This window comes from Apus apus, chromosome 5 (assembly GCF_020740795.1).
Source record: "Apus apus isolate bApuApu2 chromosome 5, bApuApu2.pri.cur, whole genome shotgun sequence".
Lineage (NCBI taxonomy): Eukaryota > Metazoa > Chordata > Aves > Apodiformes > Apodidae > Apus > Apus apus.
The window spans coordinates 64,034,323-64,051,302 of record NC_067286.1 but is presented as its reverse complement, the minus strand read 5'-3'; the positions used below and the strand labels follow the sequence as shown (position 1 = coordinate 64,051,302).

General features: G+C 50.5%; 1 protein-coding gene across 2 annotated transcripts; it reads left to right on the top strand.

Annotated features, from left to right (window-relative positions):
- The first annotated feature begins 357 nt into the window (after positions 1-357).
- KLHDC2 (kelch domain containing 2) lies at positions 358-16,600 on the top strand. 2 transcript variants are annotated; one of them, XM_051622445.1, is made up of 14 exons: positions 358-388; positions 2,103-2,301; positions 3,458-3,537; positions 4,490-4,607; positions 5,944-6,059; positions 9,167-9,248; positions 9,337-9,420; positions 11,369-11,449; positions 12,241-12,299; positions 12,639-12,748; positions 13,194-13,266; positions 14,342-14,429; positions 14,758-14,810; positions 15,511-16,600. In XM_051622445.1, the coding sequence occupies exons 2-14, from the start codon at positions 2,146-2,148 to the stop codon at positions 15,632-15,634; spliced, it is 1,224 nt and encodes a 407-aa protein (XP_051478405.1). In that variant the 5' UTR covers positions 358-388; positions 2,103-2,145; the 3' UTR covers positions 15,635-16,600. The 2 variants fall into 2 exon arrangements, with proteins under 2 accessions (XP_051478405.1, XP_051478404.1); XM_051622444.1 differs by lacking the exon at positions 358-388 and adding an exon at positions 414-498.
- Positions 16,601-16,980: the final 380 nt, after the last annotated feature.

Sequence of the window (16,980 nt, the reverse complement as noted above, 5' to 3'; positions counted from 1 at the left end):
TCCCGTTTATCTACCTCTGCAGCAGAGCTGGTTCCAGCAGGCACCCCTAGGCTCAGCGGAACGGCTTCTTGCTTCTTCAAGGACCCTTCTGCTCCTTCCCTAGAGCTACAGACCAGCTCCCACGAAAGCCTTTTACAACTCACTCGCAAGTTGTCGCCGCTCGGTTTCACGTGGTTTTTTCTGGACAAACTACTCCCATCTCCAGCCGGGTGCAGGTGCCACGTTCCCCCCCCCAAGCCTGGCCACGGGACGAGCCTGGGGCTGCGGGGAGCGCGGGTTCCCAGGGGGGCTCCCAGGGGGGTTCCCCGCGGGCAGCGCTCCCGGGGCCGCCCCGCGCCTGCGCGGCGCTGCCGGAAGGGGCGGGGCTGTTGTTGCGCTGCCCGCTGAGGTGAGGGAGGGAGGGAGGAGGCGGCGGCCGCGACCCCCTGCCCGCAACCCCCGGCCCGCAGCGCCCAGCCCCGCAGCGCCCAGCCCCGCAGCCCCCCCCGGCCCGCCGCGGTAGGGCCCCGGGGAGGGGAGGCGGCTCGGCGGGGGTGTGCGGGCGGAGGGGGCCGGAAGGGCGGGGGGTGCGCGCTGCGGGGACGGGGGGCAGCGGGGCGGGAAGGGGCGCGGGGCCGTTAGCGGGCCCGGGAGCGCCGCGATGGCGCCTGGCGGGGCGCGGGGCGGCTGCTGCTCGGCGGGGGAGCCTGGGGGGCTGTCCCGGCAGGTGGGGATGTTGTGGGGAGGACACCGGGTCTGGACAAGCCCGGGGGTCGTGAGGGATGGGTAGAGCCGGGGGGGAGGGGGGGTTGGGAGTTGCGGTGGCTTGTGAGAAGCGTGAAGGCTGAGCAGCTGCTAGAGAGGGACAGGGATTGCCCAGTGTCTGCGGTTGCTAAGAAAAAAAAAAAACACATTAAAAAAAAAGCCCTGATTACTGGGGTGAGATCACTAGAAGTCTGATTAGCTTGCAGCAGGCAGATCTCATTGAGGTGTGGGTAAGGCTTTTAACTTCAACCGTAACTAAAGCTCGGCAATAAACTACCGAGGGCAATGTAGCGTCTGCATCGCTGGAGTGGTCCCAGTGAAAGGAAAACCTGCCAGGACCGGGGGAGGTGGGGGGGGTTCTGTGGGTTTGACAGTCTCACGAAGGTCCTTCCCGCTTCTCCCGCTGCCTGCTTGCACCAAACCATTGCTCAGACCGCCCGGCTTCCTTGGTCTGTGTCTGAAAATCCTGGTTTGGTAGCAGTTTCAGCTGGTGGCGGTAGGAAAACTAAATGCGGAAGGGGGCTTGGGAGCAGGTTGTAAGTGGAAGGAGAATTTGGCTTTTAAGGGGTCCCCCCTGCTCCCTTAGGAGGATCATGCAGGGAGCGTCCCAGGTGAGCTGGCAGGGCTGAGTTCCTCCTGGCCTCACTCTTCCCACAGCTGGGGCTTTGAATTCCTGGTGACCCCAGCGTGGCCCTGGGGCTCCTTGCCTAACAAAGCCCTGGCATGGATGCTGCTCTTGCCCTGAAGCTGCAGAGTGTTCCGGAGCTGTAGGCTGGCTGCTTGTAGCTGTTTCCTTTCCAGGATACTCTGGGCTTTGGCCTTCTGCCTGTTAGCACGATTTGGAGCAGAGGGCTTTTTTTTTTTGTGGTGTTTTGTTTTTTTTTTAACATAGGCGACATGTCCTGCATTTAACAGCTATGGGAAGGTGTTGGGAGAGGAGACCTGGCTTAGGCAGCACAAAGGGACTTTGCCTGAAAAGCTGCAGGAGTTTTCATTTTTGTGGAAACCATCTTGTAGGCAAAGCTTTCAAATTTATCCCACCGTGGGTTGTTTTTTTGGTCACCAATTAATGTATTTATAGACAAGTGTGTTTTTAAAAAATGGATAGAGGCCTTATAGAATGGTTTGGGTTGGAAGGGACATGGACAGGGATGCCTCCCACTAGGCCAGCTTGCTCCAAGCCCCATCCAACCTGCCCTTGGCTCAGACTAGCAACTGAAACCATTAGAAATTACACCCAACTAAGGAACCCCTGTCTGAAACTGGCATGACGGGATAACTTCTCCCACTGAAACATGGTTGTGAAAGAAACAACATTGTGGGGTTTCTCTTTATTCCCCCTCTGATGGTTTCCAAAGCTCCATCCCCTGTGTCACCCCGTGCACGTAGCGCTGTGTGGATATGGCTGATGACAACGAAGACCTGCAGGCAGATGAGGAGCTTCCAGCTCCAGCTGAGGACAACTTTGAGCAGCTGGAGAACGACAGCCCTGCCGAGCGCAGCGGGCACGTGGCGGTCACTGATGGGCGCTGCATGTATGTCTGGGGAGGCTACAAGGTAAGCTGCTCCCCTGGGTGAGCCAGCATTTTTGCCACCCTTGGTGCTGGTCGTTACATCCCATCCGTTTGGGAGCGACTCTGTAAAATTATCCCTCCCCCAGAACAGAAAAGCTCTGGTTCATAGAGTAGGATATGGAACTATGATGAGGGGAGACCTCATCACCCTCTGCAACTACCTGAGAGGGGGTTGTACAGAGGCAGGTGCTGGTCTCTTCTCACAAGTAACTGGTGATAGAACAAGAGGAAAATGGCCTCAAGCTGCACCAGGGGAGGTTTAGACGAGACATTGGGAAGAACTTTTTCACCAAAAGGGTTGTCAGACACTGGAACAGGCTGCCCAGGGAGGTGGTTGAGTCCCCATCCCTGGATGTTAAAAGTCCTCTGGATGTGGCGCTTGGGGACATGGCTCAGTGCTGGACTTGGGAGAGTAGGGTTTATTGGTTGGACTCAATGATCCTGAGGGTCTTCTCCAGCTTAAGTGATTCTATGATTTGAAATGCTGAAACCAATCTTGAGTGTCTAATGGCAGACAGCTTTTTGTGGGTGGTGTTTCCCTTTGTCAGCTCATGTATCAGCTAGAAGAGAAGGAAATACTCTGATTTGAAATGCCCATTGTGCAAAATAGTGCTTCTATTTACAGCATTATCAACACAACTATCTGTTGTATACCTGGTTGTTTATCTCACTGGAGTGTGTGTGTGTCCTGCAGGCAGACCTGTGTCACTTCATGGGTTGCACAGGAATGGAGATGACCTGTCAATGAACTCAGTAAATAATTCAGCAGCTCGAGACAGAGCTTTAGTGTATTGTTCTGGTGGTGTCACGCAAGGGGTGGAGGAACTAAAAAGGAAATTTTGGCTCATTTATGCACTCTAAATATCCTGCCTGGGCTATGGAAAGGAGGTTTAGCTTGCATTCACCCTGTGTCTGGCTTTGGTGAGAGGTTGTCTGGTCCCCAGCAGAAGCTGAAATAGGCTGATACCTGCTCTCCTAGGGCTGCTGTGCAGGTGAGGGGCACAGGAGTGTAGCAGGCACTGCTCCTGCTGCTTTCTGGGCAGAGATCAGGTCTTGGAGGGGCTGTAGACATTGCCAGGAGTCTGCAATTCAGTATGTTGAGCATCCTTCTGATGTTGCTTTTCTGACCTGTTTTGCAGAATGCACAAGTTAGGGGATTTTATGACTTCTATCTGCCTAGAGATGAAATATGGATCTACAACATGGAAACTGGAAGATGGTACAGTAAATAGTTAACTTAATTATTACTGTTTTTTTGGGGGAAAGATAAATTCTTAAAGTGTTACAGAAAACATGCTGAGGTGCTGTGAACAGAGAGATCTGTTTTGTTCCCACCTATCAAGCTGTTTTATAAGCATGTAAAATATTTCCAAAATGTTGGGGTTTTTTTTCTGTGGAAGCACCAAATACATTTTCACTGGTTGAAGTAGGAAGGGCATCTTGGAAAGGCAGCATGGACAGGAGTATGTGATCAACAGTGTGAAGTGTTTTGGGATGCCTGGTATAGGATATAGGACCTGAAAATTGTATTTGTACCACTTTTGATTACAAGGATATATTGGTGAGGGAACCCATGTTGAGTTTTTTTATTTGTCATTTTAAGAACTCATTTTTAAATGATGCAGCCAAAGAAACTAGTATGTCATCCTGGATCACTGGCATCCTGGAAGTTGGGTGTAACCTGCATGCAAGAGAAGGGAATTCAGTGCTCCAGTTCTGTAGCTAGCCAGGGCATTGTGCTGCAAATCCCTTCAGGTAGAGCCTTGGACCCAGGCTGGAAGTTCACTTTTGTGGTTATAATGTTTACAAACATTAAGAATCCAGCAGCAAAATAGAAGCCTTCAGTTTAGGAGAGGTGCATCCTCTTTGCCTGAGGATCTTTCTGGGATTTTGAAGGTGAAGGGCATACCAAACTCCTGAACTGGGCCAACAGGATTCCTCCCCCACAAAACATGTATTAATTAAATTGCCCATTCCCCACCCCATCTGTCATGCCAGATTAGTGTTGTAAATTGCTAAACCTGCAAAGGATGTGAAGAACTCAGAACTCAAAGGTCCACAGGTGACCTGTCACAATTAAAAACATACTGGTAGTGTTATAAAATACCTCTCCAGATCAAATCATTATTGTTCATTTTTATCAGATATTATGTTTTAAACTGTGCTTCTAGGAAGAAGAGTAAAACAGAGGGAGATGTTCCACCTTCCATGTCTGGGAGCTGTGCTGTGTGTGTAGACAGAGTGGTGTACCTCTTTGGAGGACACCATGCACGTGGCAACACCAACAAGGTTAGTAACTTCAAGGCAAACCCCTTCTCACAAATAGTTTTCTCCTCCTCAGCTTCTACTCCCATTTTTTTATAAAGTAGAGGTGGCCTTTTCAGTTAATTAAGTCCATCCAAAGCAAGAAAGGTGTAAGCTTAAATCACAGAAACATTTTTTTCTGAATGACTGGACAGGTTGGATCTTGTTTCAGAGCTTAAATAACAAGGGGTGCTGATCGTGGATCCAGTCACTGTGTCCTACATGGCTTCTGCAGCAGAATATTTTCATTTCCTGACTGTATCTCTAGCTCCTGGAAGCAGATAACCAGCTCCCTCATCCTGTCAGCAGCTTCCCCAGATGTGACTAGTTGAAGCCACATTCTTTTTGTGCTGGCCTGAGAGGTTTTGACTAACAAAACACAGAGCTTACTGCTGGGATCTTTAATGCAGGCAGGTGATCAGCCGCCTGACTCCTACCTGTTCAGTGGATTAATTTCTGCAACAGGTCAGATAACATGTTTGGGTATGTTTGGATAACAGATCTCAGCTCTGCATCATTCCACATGGTGATTGCACTCTGGTAGCTTGACAGCACTGAAGAAACACTGTGACCTACTATTTATTTTGGCTGCAGTTGTTCTTGAGCAATTCACCCCAGAAGCTGTATTGCCATTGCTCCTTTTGAAAGATGGGGATTTCCTGGGTTCTGAAGTAATAGCAGGAGGTGATTTGTAACTGTTCTGTAGCTGTTGGAAATGTTACTCTTCTCTGAAGTCTCTGATTGTATTTTCTGGTGTTCTGGAAGTGTGGTTTAAATTAAACAGGGGGGCTTTATTTCCCTCTTCAGTATAAAGTGAAAGTAGCTTAATGCAGTGTTTGCAGTCAGTCTGAAACAAGCTGCATTTATAAAGTGTGACTTCCTTCCTTCCTGCTCTGGTATTCTTACATTTCAGTTAGTTTGTAGATGTGTATCAGCTAATTCTTTTCATGTAAGATGATGTTAACACACCGAGAAGGGGTGATACCATAAAAACCACTTTATTTTTTCTTAGCCTTTATGGTAAAACAGTTAACTACTCTGTAGGCACCTTCCTTTATCCCATTCCTGCTGTTGGATGGAGCATCCCAATATCCATAGTCCTGTTACTTTGGTAAAATGTGTTTGGAGTTTGAGTCTGCAAAAGATAAGGATCTTTAGATCTGTATTTTGTTCCAAACTTTGCCAGTGCTCCGTGCAGCTAGGAAAAGAGCTTTTAAAGTGTGTGTATACTAAGATATGTGAATTAAAAATGAATATTTTAATCAGACTTCAGCTTTAAGCCAACTGTGTGGCTAAAAACCCCACTTTTTATTTTCTACAGTTCTACATGTTAAATTCCAGATCCACGGACAAAGTGCTGCAGTGGGTCAGAGTAGAGTGTCAGGGGGTGCCCCCTTCGTCGAAGGACAAGCTTGGTGTTTGGGTGTACAAAAACAAGTAAGGCTCCAGCAACAGTCAGCACAGCCTGTCTGTGTGTGTGTGTTTGCTTTTTAATCACTCTTAAGTTGTGTCACTTTTGTGTCTTTGTTTGAACAAGAGCGCAGAAGGATTTCTTGCCTGCAGCACTTGTGTGCTTCAGGGAGAGGCTGGATTGCTGCCCCAGCCAGCCTCCAACTGCTCTGTCCTTTTCATGTTGAAAAGCCCAAAAAGTCCCTGCCAGTCTGGGTGTATGTGAGGACCAAAGTCTCTGTGAGTCACAGTCCAAGGTGTGGGCTCCTCAGGGGCAGGTCTGCCATGGGATGTTCTCCATCTTTGAAGTCTTTGCATCATGGTTACTTGAGCAGTGTCATTCCTCTTGCATCAGGAATAGTGTGGCCAGCAGGTCTAGAGAGGTGATTGTCCCCCTGTGCTCGGCACTGGTGAGGCCACCCCCTGAGTACTGTGTCCAGGTGTGGGTGCCACAGTGTGAGAAGGACACAGGGGGGCTGGAGTGGGTACACGGAAGGGCAGCAGAGCTGGAGAAGGGAGGATAAGTCTTAAGAGGAGCAGCTGAGGGAGATGGAGCTGTTTAGTCTGGAGAAAAGGAGGCTGAGGGGAGACCTGATGGCTCTGCAACTGCCTGAGAGGAGGTTGTAAGAAGGGCAAGTGCTGGTCTCTTCTCACAAGGATCAAGCAACAGGATGAGAGGAAACAGCCTTAAGTTGTGCCAGGGAAAGTTTAGATTGGATCCTGGGAACAATTTCTTCCCCCAAGGGTTGTCAGGCCCTGGCCCAGGCTGCCCAGGGCAGGGCTGGAGTCCCCATCCCTGGAGGGGTTTCCAAGCCCTGTAGATGTGGTGCTGAGGGACATGGGGCAGTGGTGGCCTTGGCAGGGCTGGGTTGATGGTTGGACTTGGTGATCTGAAAGGTCTTTTCCTTCTGTAGATTCTATGACTCTGTTCTGTGATTCTATGAATGATTCTTCTCAGAAGCCTGTTCTAGGGTTTCCCAAACACAGTCCTTTGGTCACGTCTTGTGGGACAGCTTGTGTTTCTCTGACAGCTGAAGAGCAGAAGCTGTTTGAATATTAAAATTGCATGTGGTGTTTTCAGTGATGCACGTGCTTGCTTTGCTGTGTGTTGTGCTGGTTGCACAAAACAGGAATCTGTTAGATGATCTGCTTCTGATGTTCTCTCATTTCATGTGCTGGGATAGTGTCCCAGAGATGCCAGAAGGCTTTTTGCCATTGCAAACCGTGGAAAAGATGGGGAAGACAAGGAGAAGGTGTTGAAGCCAGATGAGCTGACATGCGAAACATTGCTGTTGCCTTGCACCCTCCTCCCCCACCAGTGCAGTGCTAGTCCCTAAGCAGGGAGCTGTGTGATGGGATCAGTCCAGCCTCCTGGCACTGGAGGATAGGCCAAGGAAAGCCCCTGTTGTAGGAAGGTGTCTCCTGCTCCCACAAGCTGGCTGTGTCCCAGCTGCTCAGGAGGTTGTGGGTGGGATTGAATTGTCTCAGGGAAGGGCAGGGATTTTTGGCTCTCTTCTTAGGGCATCTACCCAGGGCTGGTTTCTTACGGGGTTCCTGGCTTACAGAGGACAGGACTCCAAAATGCTCTGGTGCAGGCGACAGCTCACATGGCCAGAATTGTCCCCTTGCAGGAGAAGCTGGAATGGGTGATCCCCACAGAGCAGGACTCTCTCCACAGGCTCCTGGTGTGGGCAGTGCTGTTGGGCAACGTGATGCCAGGGGCTAAGGACGTCTGGGGTCAATCTGTGGTAACAGTCAAGGGCCTTCCTTGGGCACAACTGGCAAGGGTTACATGTTCTTACTGTCTTGTCACATCAGGGTAGAACAGTCACATCACCTACAAAACCTTACCAGGACAGCACAGACATCATCTGCCTCTGAGCACCTCTGCTCTTGGCTGGGTGGTCTCTGGGTCTGCTGAGGCAGAGGCAGCCAGGGTTGGAGCTCCTGTTGGAGCCACATCTGGTGGTTTTGGTGCGTAACACTGCAGGTACCTGTGCTGCTTTGTCCATTGCTGGAGAGAAAGCTCACTGGTTGTTGTGGAGTCTCCTTCCCTGGAGACTTTCAAGACCTGTCTGGATGTGTTTCTGAGTGACCTGCCCTAGATTCTGTGGTGATCCTGCTCTGGCAGGGGGGTTGGACTCGATGATCTTCAGAGGTCCCTCCCAACCCTGACCATTCTGTGATTCTGTGATTTGCTGCAGAGACTCATGAAGGAGAGAAAATTACCTGAGGTGATGGCATTCAGTTTCTTGATGTGGAGAGAAAGCTAATTGCTACAGTACTTGATGTGATCAGTTCAGATATAAATCTGTGCAGGAGTGGAGCTGTGGGTGTTGAGTTAGGTGGTGTCTATTGTTTTCTGTTACTTCATCACTTAATTAGACCTTTGATAAAACCACACCATTCGTTTCTAGTAGTGCTAAAGCCCAAATGTATAACTTAAAGGTTAAAAAAAAGAACAGAGGAGTGACTGCTCAGAGCAGCTGTTCTTCAGGCTTTGAAACAAAATGCATAAGTGCAAAGAAAAATGTCTCACCCCCAAAAAAACCCTAAAAACTTCCCAGGCAGCTTCACTGCTAGAGGATCTGCATGGTCTCCTCCTGCCTAGCACACATCTCCCCAGTGACTGTGCCCAAGTTGTGATGCTTTCCCTTCCCTTCTTCCAGGAGTGTCTGAACATTTTGGGCTGAGGGAAAGTGGGCAGAGGGGCTTGGAAAGGGTGCAGGTGGGAAGGTGTGGGAATAAACCCCTGTAGCTGCTGTGTGAGAGCCCCAGTAGCCAAGGCTGAAGTCCAGTGACCAGGCAGCAGACCTGGTAGCTTCTCAGTTTGGAAATGGGAGCAAAGCTTGGAAGCCCGAGGCCTGGGAAGCAGCTGCAGAGGGATTTAGTGTGGGTGCTGGATTTGATTAGGCAAGAAATGAGGCCCCACACCTGGCAAACTGGCATTGTAGGCAATACTGGAGGTAGTGAAGCCAAAAGAGCTTCCCTGGATTTTCTGTCCTCTGTTTGAGCACAGCCTGTACAGAACTGTTAAGTTGCAGCAAGAGACGTGGTAGCATTTCTGACAGATCTTGGTGCATGTTTTGTTTCAGGTTGATATTTTTTGGAGGCTATGGGTATTTTCCTGAAGGGAAACAACGGGGGACTTTTGAATTTGATGAGACCTCTTTTTGGGTAAGCAAACCTGAAAGTAATTTCTATTTCAACTTTAATATTTAATTTGTGCTTATTAACAGCTGTTGCTTATTTAATATTTCTGAAGAATTCAGGTCTTCCTAGAGGGTGGAATGACCACGTGCATGTTCTGGACACTGAAACTTTTACTTGGAGCCAGCCTATAACTACGGTAATTATTGCTCTCATATCAGTTATGTCAAGCTGCAGCTCTTAAGAAACATGTGCCATATTTCCTGGAGCATCCTGTGGAAATGAGCATGACTCTGCTAGACCTGGGCTTCCTGCTGTGATTTGTGCCCTGTTAGAAGAGGGTGCTGCTGAAATGACCTGTGTGGCCACAGGGGTTGGTGGTGGCCTGTCCCCACAGCAGTGATTTTGGGCCACAGGTGTCCCAAGTGCCAGCCTGTGTGCTTGGTTACCTTGCAGTGTGGCATTTTCTTAACCTGCTGTATCTCCTAAGGGGTCCTGTCTCTAGGCTGTATCTCCCTGGCCTTGTTTTAGAAGATGTGGTTAATGGTTTGAAAGCAAAAAGCATGGAAATTCACCCAGAATACCTTTCTGCTCCACCCTGCAGCCAGTCACCAGTCAGGAACTACCAAGTGTTTGGTTGTCAGGTGCTCTGTGATCCTGCTTTCTTCAGGATCTAAACCAGTGCCTACATGCCAGGAGTTAGAAAAGATGGAAAAGCTCCCTGGAAAGCTTGGTGCTAGCTTGCAGGGGGTGAGAGGTGCCTGACAGGGCCCTGGAACTGGGGCTGCACTTGCAGGCTGTGCAGAGCTGGTGGTGTCCCAGTGGTGTCTGCTGAGCTGGTTTCCCCATGGGATGCCTGGCAGGCCCCTCACTCTGGCTGTGGTGGCTGGAGCTCTGCAGCTCTGCTGGGTTCTCCTCTTCTGTCTTCCCTCCTGCCTCCCCAACCAGGGGAGGGAACTTGGCCAGGAGCAAAAGCTTAGGACTGTGTGACCAGGGCTCCCCTTCCCTTCTCCAGCTTCCTGAGCCAGCTCTTACTTCCCTGTGCCTTGCTCTCTTGCCAGCAAAGTGGGACTGTTCAGCTCCAGGTGCCATCAGCTTGTGTTTGCTGTCTGACCTACAACGTGCTTGTAGGGGAAGGACTCTTAAGAGAGGGGTTTGAAACACCTTTGGTAGAACAAGCCTCAGAACATCTCCTCAGAATAAAAATTACCAGTTCAGTGGTGTTCTTGAGGCCCCTGAAACTGAATCTAAGCCATTCATTTACCTAGACCCTCTCTCCCTCTCAAAAAATGGGATACATGCCTTTTATTTTGATCTGTTTTTTTCTCTTAATATTTTTTTCTTCTGGACTTGCTTCCTTTCATGCTTCAGTGGCATCATGCTCACAGGGAGCTCAGGAAAATGGAATGTGTGGTTTCCTGTCATCCCCCCTGTCACGTGAGGGTTTGGTGCCTCCACTTGGGTGGTGAATTGTGGTCAGAACAAAACCAAACACTGTAATTGGGAATAGACACCGTCTGAAGTGTCAGGAACAGGCAAAGGGAGTGACAGTGACACAGAATTGGAGGAAATGAAATCTGGGATGTCTCACTCCTGATTCAGATGAGCAAAGAATTGCTGTGTCCTGCTGCATACAGATCTCAGCAGTAACTCAAGGGAAATAGTGTTTAATGAGGATGTATTATTTCATTGTCTCATTGACAGCCTGAGATCTTCTGTGACTGAACCCCCATCGAAAAGCAAAATTGGTATCTTTACACTTGGTGGTGGTGGGGAAACAATTCAATGAGTTAGTTTCAATGAGTTCTCTGATCTTCCAGCCATCAAAAAAAAGCAAGTTTGTGCACACAGAATGACTTCCTGGATGTGTTTTCACTCTCTGAGCCCTGTTGGCCTTAAAACCTGACTTTAGTTGAGCCTTTCATCTCCTTGAGTGCCTGATTTGTGGAAGGGTGAGACCCTGAGCAGGTGAGCTCTGGGAGGCAGGAGAGGAGCCCAGCCCCTGTCACCTGCTGCTTTGTGTGGGACAGGCACCTTCAGCCCAGCTGCTCTTCCCTTCGTCTCCTGCAGGTCCCTGCTGGGATGGGATGTCTCTTGTTAACACGTGGGATGAACTCAGCTCCTCACTGGACATTTTATTTTCCCAGGGTAAAACTCCGTCGCCACGAGCGGCTCATGCCTGCGCCACCGTGGGGAACAGGGGCTACGTCTTCGGAGGCAGATACAGAGTAAGCCCCTGCCCACTGGGACATGTGGCACTGAAACCACAGCAGAGTCTCCAGGATAGGTCAGGGGTGGACCTGCTGGAGAGCAGTTCTGAGGAAAGGGATCTGGGAGTCTTGGTAGATAGGAAATGATCCATGAGCCAGCCATGTGCCCTTGTGGCCAAGAGGGCCAATGGAATCCTGGGGTGCATAAGGAAGAGTGTGGCCAGTAGGTCAAGGGAGGTTGTTCTCTCCCTCTGCTCTGCCCTGGTGAGGCCACATCTGGAGAACTGGGTCCAGTTCTGGGCTCCCCAGTTCAAGAGAGTCAGGGAACTGCTGGAGAGAGTCCAGAGGAGGGTGACAAAGATGACTGGGGGTTGGAGCATCTCCCTGATGAGGAAAAACCGAGAGAGCTGGGACTGTTCAGCCTGGAGAAGAGAAGGCTGAGGAGAGACCTTATCAATGCCTGGAAGTGTCTCAGGGTGGGTGCAGGGAGGATGGAGCCAGACCCTGCTCAGTAGTTCCCAGTGACAGGACAAGGGGCAATGGGCACAGGCTGGAACATGGGAAGTGCCACTGAAATATGAGGAGAAACTTCTTTAGTGTGAGGGTGACAGAGCCCTGGGACAGGCTGCCCAGGGAGGGTGTGGAGTCCCCTTCTCTGGAGACATTCCAGACCCACCTGGATGCAGCCCTGTGGAATGTGCTCCAAGGGATCCTGCTTTAGCAGGGGGGTTGGACTGGATGATCTCTGGAGGCCTCTTCCAACTCTGACAATTCCATAATTCCATGAACCATGATCTACTTTGTTGCAGGAGTCCAGGATGAATGACCTTTACTACCTGAATTTGGATACATGGGAGTGGAATGAAATGTAGGTACCAAAACAGGGGTTCTTTTATTCGTACAGCAACACAAAAATGCCATCTTATTCCCCTGCCTCTCACCTGCTGAAACTTGGTAAACCCCAGCAAGTAGAGTCAGGTAGAACTGATCCTCCCAAAGGTCCTCCCGCTGTTCCTGTCAGGATTTTTTAAGTATGGATACAAGTAAAATTCTGTGTCTAAGGAAATAAAACCTGCTGTTGGGTCATGAGCTCTGCCCAGTGTGAAGCTGCATCCTTCAAATACCTGAGCAATAATCAGAGCAGAAAAGAGCAGCAATGGTTTGTTGTAGTGCGTGTCTAATTCTTGGTGTTTTTCCTGACATGCAGAATCACACAAGGCGTTTGCCCTGTCGGCAGATCCTGGCATTCCCTAACACCCATTTCCTCAGACCACCTCTTTCTCTTTGGAGGATTCACCACTGACAAGCAGCCATTAAGTAAGTCATTCCAAAAGGAATTTGGGTTGTCTTCGTGTGTTAAGAGTTGTGCACAGAAGCTTGAATTATTGCCTCGTCACCCGGAATTCTTTCTAAATTCCTTCTGTGCACTTATAATCCATCTCCTTATGGTCAGCAGCTAAATTAATTCCATGAAGTAGGAGTCACTGAGTGCATTGAGACACTATTATCTGTAGAAATTAGTCTGCTCTAAAAATATATCTAATGCAAACTGCAGTTAGTGAGAACTTTGCATTCTCTATCTTTTTTCCCTTCTGACTTCACTCCTATAAACCATTATTAAACACCCCTTTTCAAACAGCCCAAAGTTTCATAGTTTTTTCCTAAAAGGCTCGATTTATTTAAGAATAAACCAGGCTCTTAGAGCAGCAATCATGAAAGAACCAACAGAACTGGTTGCATTTGGGGTTTTGCTTGTTTTCAGGTGACGCTTGGATTTATTGTATCAGCAAGAACGAGTGGATACAGTTTGAGCACAACTATTCTGAAAAACCAAGGTAAGGTCCACACCTCTCTGGAAACTTATTAAAAGAGTGAGGAAGCTTTTCATCTTGGCTGTGAGAGAGAGGACACGTGTTTCTCTTCACAGCACTCATGTCTCTTAACAGTATAATTCACCTGCTGGCTTCCACCCCAGAACTGTTGGTTTATTGAATGTACATGCAAAATACAGGAGGCACAACAGCACTGTGGGGCTGGTGCTGGAGGTGGTGTGGAGCTCCGTGTTTGTGGAGCAGCAGGAAAGGGGGATGTAGGGGCTGATCTGAGGGCTGCAGAGGTGTCTGAGCTGTGAGGGCAGCACAGCAGCTCCCTGGGACCTGCCTGTTCCAGCTCTGCCAGCACATTGGACACAGGCAGGTGTCACTGCCTGACCATCCTGGCTGGTGCTGAGCACACCCAGGGGATTTTTGTCTTCCTGCTGAACAAATTAGAGATGATGCCCTGCAATTTAAAAGCATCAAAACGACGTGATGCACACGTGTGGCATTGAAAACACTCTTGTCATGTCAGTGACTGGATCCATCTTGTTTGGGGAAGTGTTGTGGTGCCAGGTTGGTGGGTTCAAGCAGCAATGCTTCCTGGCCTGCCCCTTTGGCCCTGCTGCTGGGAGGACTGTTTTCCTGGGGCCGTGACAAGGCTGAGCTGCTGCTCCCCACCCACTGCTTCCTCTCTGCAGCAGCAGGGCAGAGCTGTGTTGTTGCTGAACACACTGGGAGGTGAGTTGTTTCCCCAGGCCCTGAGAGAGCAACACCAAGTGCAACTGCCTCTTTGCTCCCTGGACACCAGGGGGAATTGGAGTTTGTGGAGGCAGCTCATGGAGCCATGACAGCCCTGGGGGGTCAGGCATGCCTGTGCTTGCCAGCACATGCCTGAGCCCTGCAGCCCTGACCAGGACACCTCCCCAGCCCAGAGCTCACTGCCCAGCTTCCCTTCTCTGAGCAGCAGCTCCTTCTCAATCAGTCTGAGTCCTGAGGGAGGGCCATTGTGTTAACCCTGCATCCAAACCCCACCCGTGCAGGGTTGGGCAATGGTGCCTTTCTGGTTTAATGCAGCACTGATTTCTGTTTCCAGGCTGTGGCACACGGCTTGTGCAAGCGAGGAGGGAGAGGTGATCATCTTTGGGGGCTGTGCCAACAACTTGCTTGCCCACTCCAAAGCTGTAAGTTTGCTTTGAGCTCTCCCCTCCTGTCTCTTCTCTCTCGGGGAGTGTGAAATGCTCATAGTGGCAGCCTGACCTCCTGAGGTCAGCATTCAGCTGTAGTCCCCCGAGTGCCCAGAATGTTTGCAGAGCAGTTCTGTGTTCACCTTGTCTGCTGCCTGTGTGGTTGACATGAGGTCCATCCTGCTCCCCACCTTTGACCTCTCCAGCCCAGAGCTGGGCTGTTTGCTTCCCTGCCCAGGGTCCGTGTGAGCCCTTAGGGGTTTGGTCCTGCTGCAGTGCTGTGACTTCCATGGAACCAAACTGCTTCTCTCTCTCCCCACCCCAGGCTCACAGCAACGAAATACTTGTGTTTTCCCTACAACCAAGATCTCTTGTCAGGTAAGGAAGTGAGACTTCAACATGAAACTGTCGTGGCTGCACCAAAGACAAGGAGTGCAGGGTTACCAGTGGGCCTGGTTCTTATGTTCCTAAAATACTTGAAAACATTTCTTCCCTTAAAGAACAGGAAAGGAACAGCAGCCTCTGCAAGAGGAGAGAGCAAGGTTCCTTTCAGAGCACACATTTGAGGGCTGGAGCAGCTCTGCTCCGGGGACAGGCTGGGAGAGTTGGGGTGTTCAGCCTGGAGAAGAGAAGGCTCCAGGGAGACCTTAGAGCACCTTCCAGTGCCTGAAGGGGCTGCAGGAAAGCTGGGGAGGGACTTGGGACAAGGGCAGGGAGGGATGGGATGAGGGGAAAGGGTTTCAAGCTGGAAGAGGGGAGACTGAGATGAGATCTGAGGAGGAAATTCTTTGCTGTGAGGATGGTGAGACCCTGGCCCAGGTTGCCCAGGGAAGCTGTGGCTGCCCCATCCCTGGCAGTGTTGAAGGGCAGGTTGGATGGGGCTTGGAGCAGCCTGGGCTGCTGGGAGGTGTCCCTGCCCATGCAGGGGATTGGGTCCTTTCCAGTCCAAACCATCCCATGATTCTGTGACTTGGCACCAATGAGAACAAGCCCTCACTCAACAGCCACAAATAACAAGCTGGCCCTGCAGCCCGTGTCCCAGCCACGCTAACCCTGGCCCCGTTTCCCTCTCCTCCAGGCTGTGCCTGGAAGCAGTCATCTGCTTCAAGGAGATGCTGGCCAGTTCCTGGAACTGCCTCCCCAAGCACTTGCTGCACAGCGTCAACCAGCGGTTTGGCAGCAACAACACCTCGGGCTCCTGAGCCCTGGAGCAGCAGGGCCAGGGTGGAACAATCCTGCTGCGTGTGGCAAATGTTGACCTTGTACAGGTTGTTTTGTTGTAGGTAGCTGCTTCTGGCCTTTGAGTTGCATGTGAATGGCCTAGAGAGAACCTATTTTTGTGTAAAGATGTTGGCAATAAATGTATTTAATGCAAGTGGAGACATAGCCTGTGCTTGAGCTAGAACTAGTGCTGGGTTTGCCCCCTTGAAGGATGTGTGAGGACCAGCCCCAAGCTGGAACAGGGCTGTGAGGGTGTGGAAGTACTTGTTAGGTATTAAAAAACCCACGTAGACCTGGCTCCTCAGGACATGCTCTGGTGGGCATGGTGTTTTGTTCCTGGGTTGATGGTTGCACTAAGAGGATCCTGGTCATGCAGGAAACACCCAGGCACCCCACCATGATGGAAGAGGAAGGATGGTTTAGTCCAGCCTGACACAGGCTGTGACATTGAGCAGTCCTGGCCTGGGCCCCAGCCTTAGGAAACTGCTTAACATTTTACCACAAATGCTTCAGGTCAGAGCAATGGGAATAGGAAATTGTACCTTGTCAGAGTTGATTGTCGTAAACCTTCAGCTGTTACAGCCCCACTACTCTCTGCTTGTTTGTAGTTTGGTTTGGTTTTGTTTTTTTTTTTGAACTCTCTATGTTGTGGAAATTCAGTTGTGAACCTCAGGGAGCAGATATTCTGCCCTGAGAAGCATGGATGGAAGTGGTGTCCACGACCTGCTGTGTCCATGACCTGGGGAGCTCCCCAGTGCTGGAGCAGCCTGGAGGGCTTCATCCTGCTGGGTGCACCCAGAGTGGCTGTGGGACAGCTCAGCAGCCCCAGCAGGGGACATCAGGGACAGGCTGTGCTGCTGTGGAGGGGCTGAAATTGTGTTTTAAACTGTCCTCCAAAAAAATAATAAATGAAAAATTAAAAAACTTTGACTTCTAGAACAAAAGAATTCCTGATGGTAATTCCTGCGCCGGATTCCTGTGTAAGCTTCAGCTTTAGGAGGTGCTGGGGATGGTGCAGTCACAGCCCAGCTGGGGTTCCACACCTCACTCGGGGCTGGCCCTGATCCTGGAGCTCCAGCTCTTCCCTGCCTGCTCCTCACCCCCACGGGGCAGGAATTCTGCAGCCCTGGGCAGCTGGGCCTGCACCTTCCACCTCTTGGCAGCCAGGGGCAGCTTTTGGGAAAAACAAAATCCTGCCTTGTCCCCTGTGAAGCATTTTGCACTGAAACTCCCAGAATTCTATCAGCAACTCCCCTCCCCTCCCGAGGGAGGCAGGAGCCCTGGGAAGCCAATCCTCACTGCTGCTGCAGGGATTGAGGAACAGCTT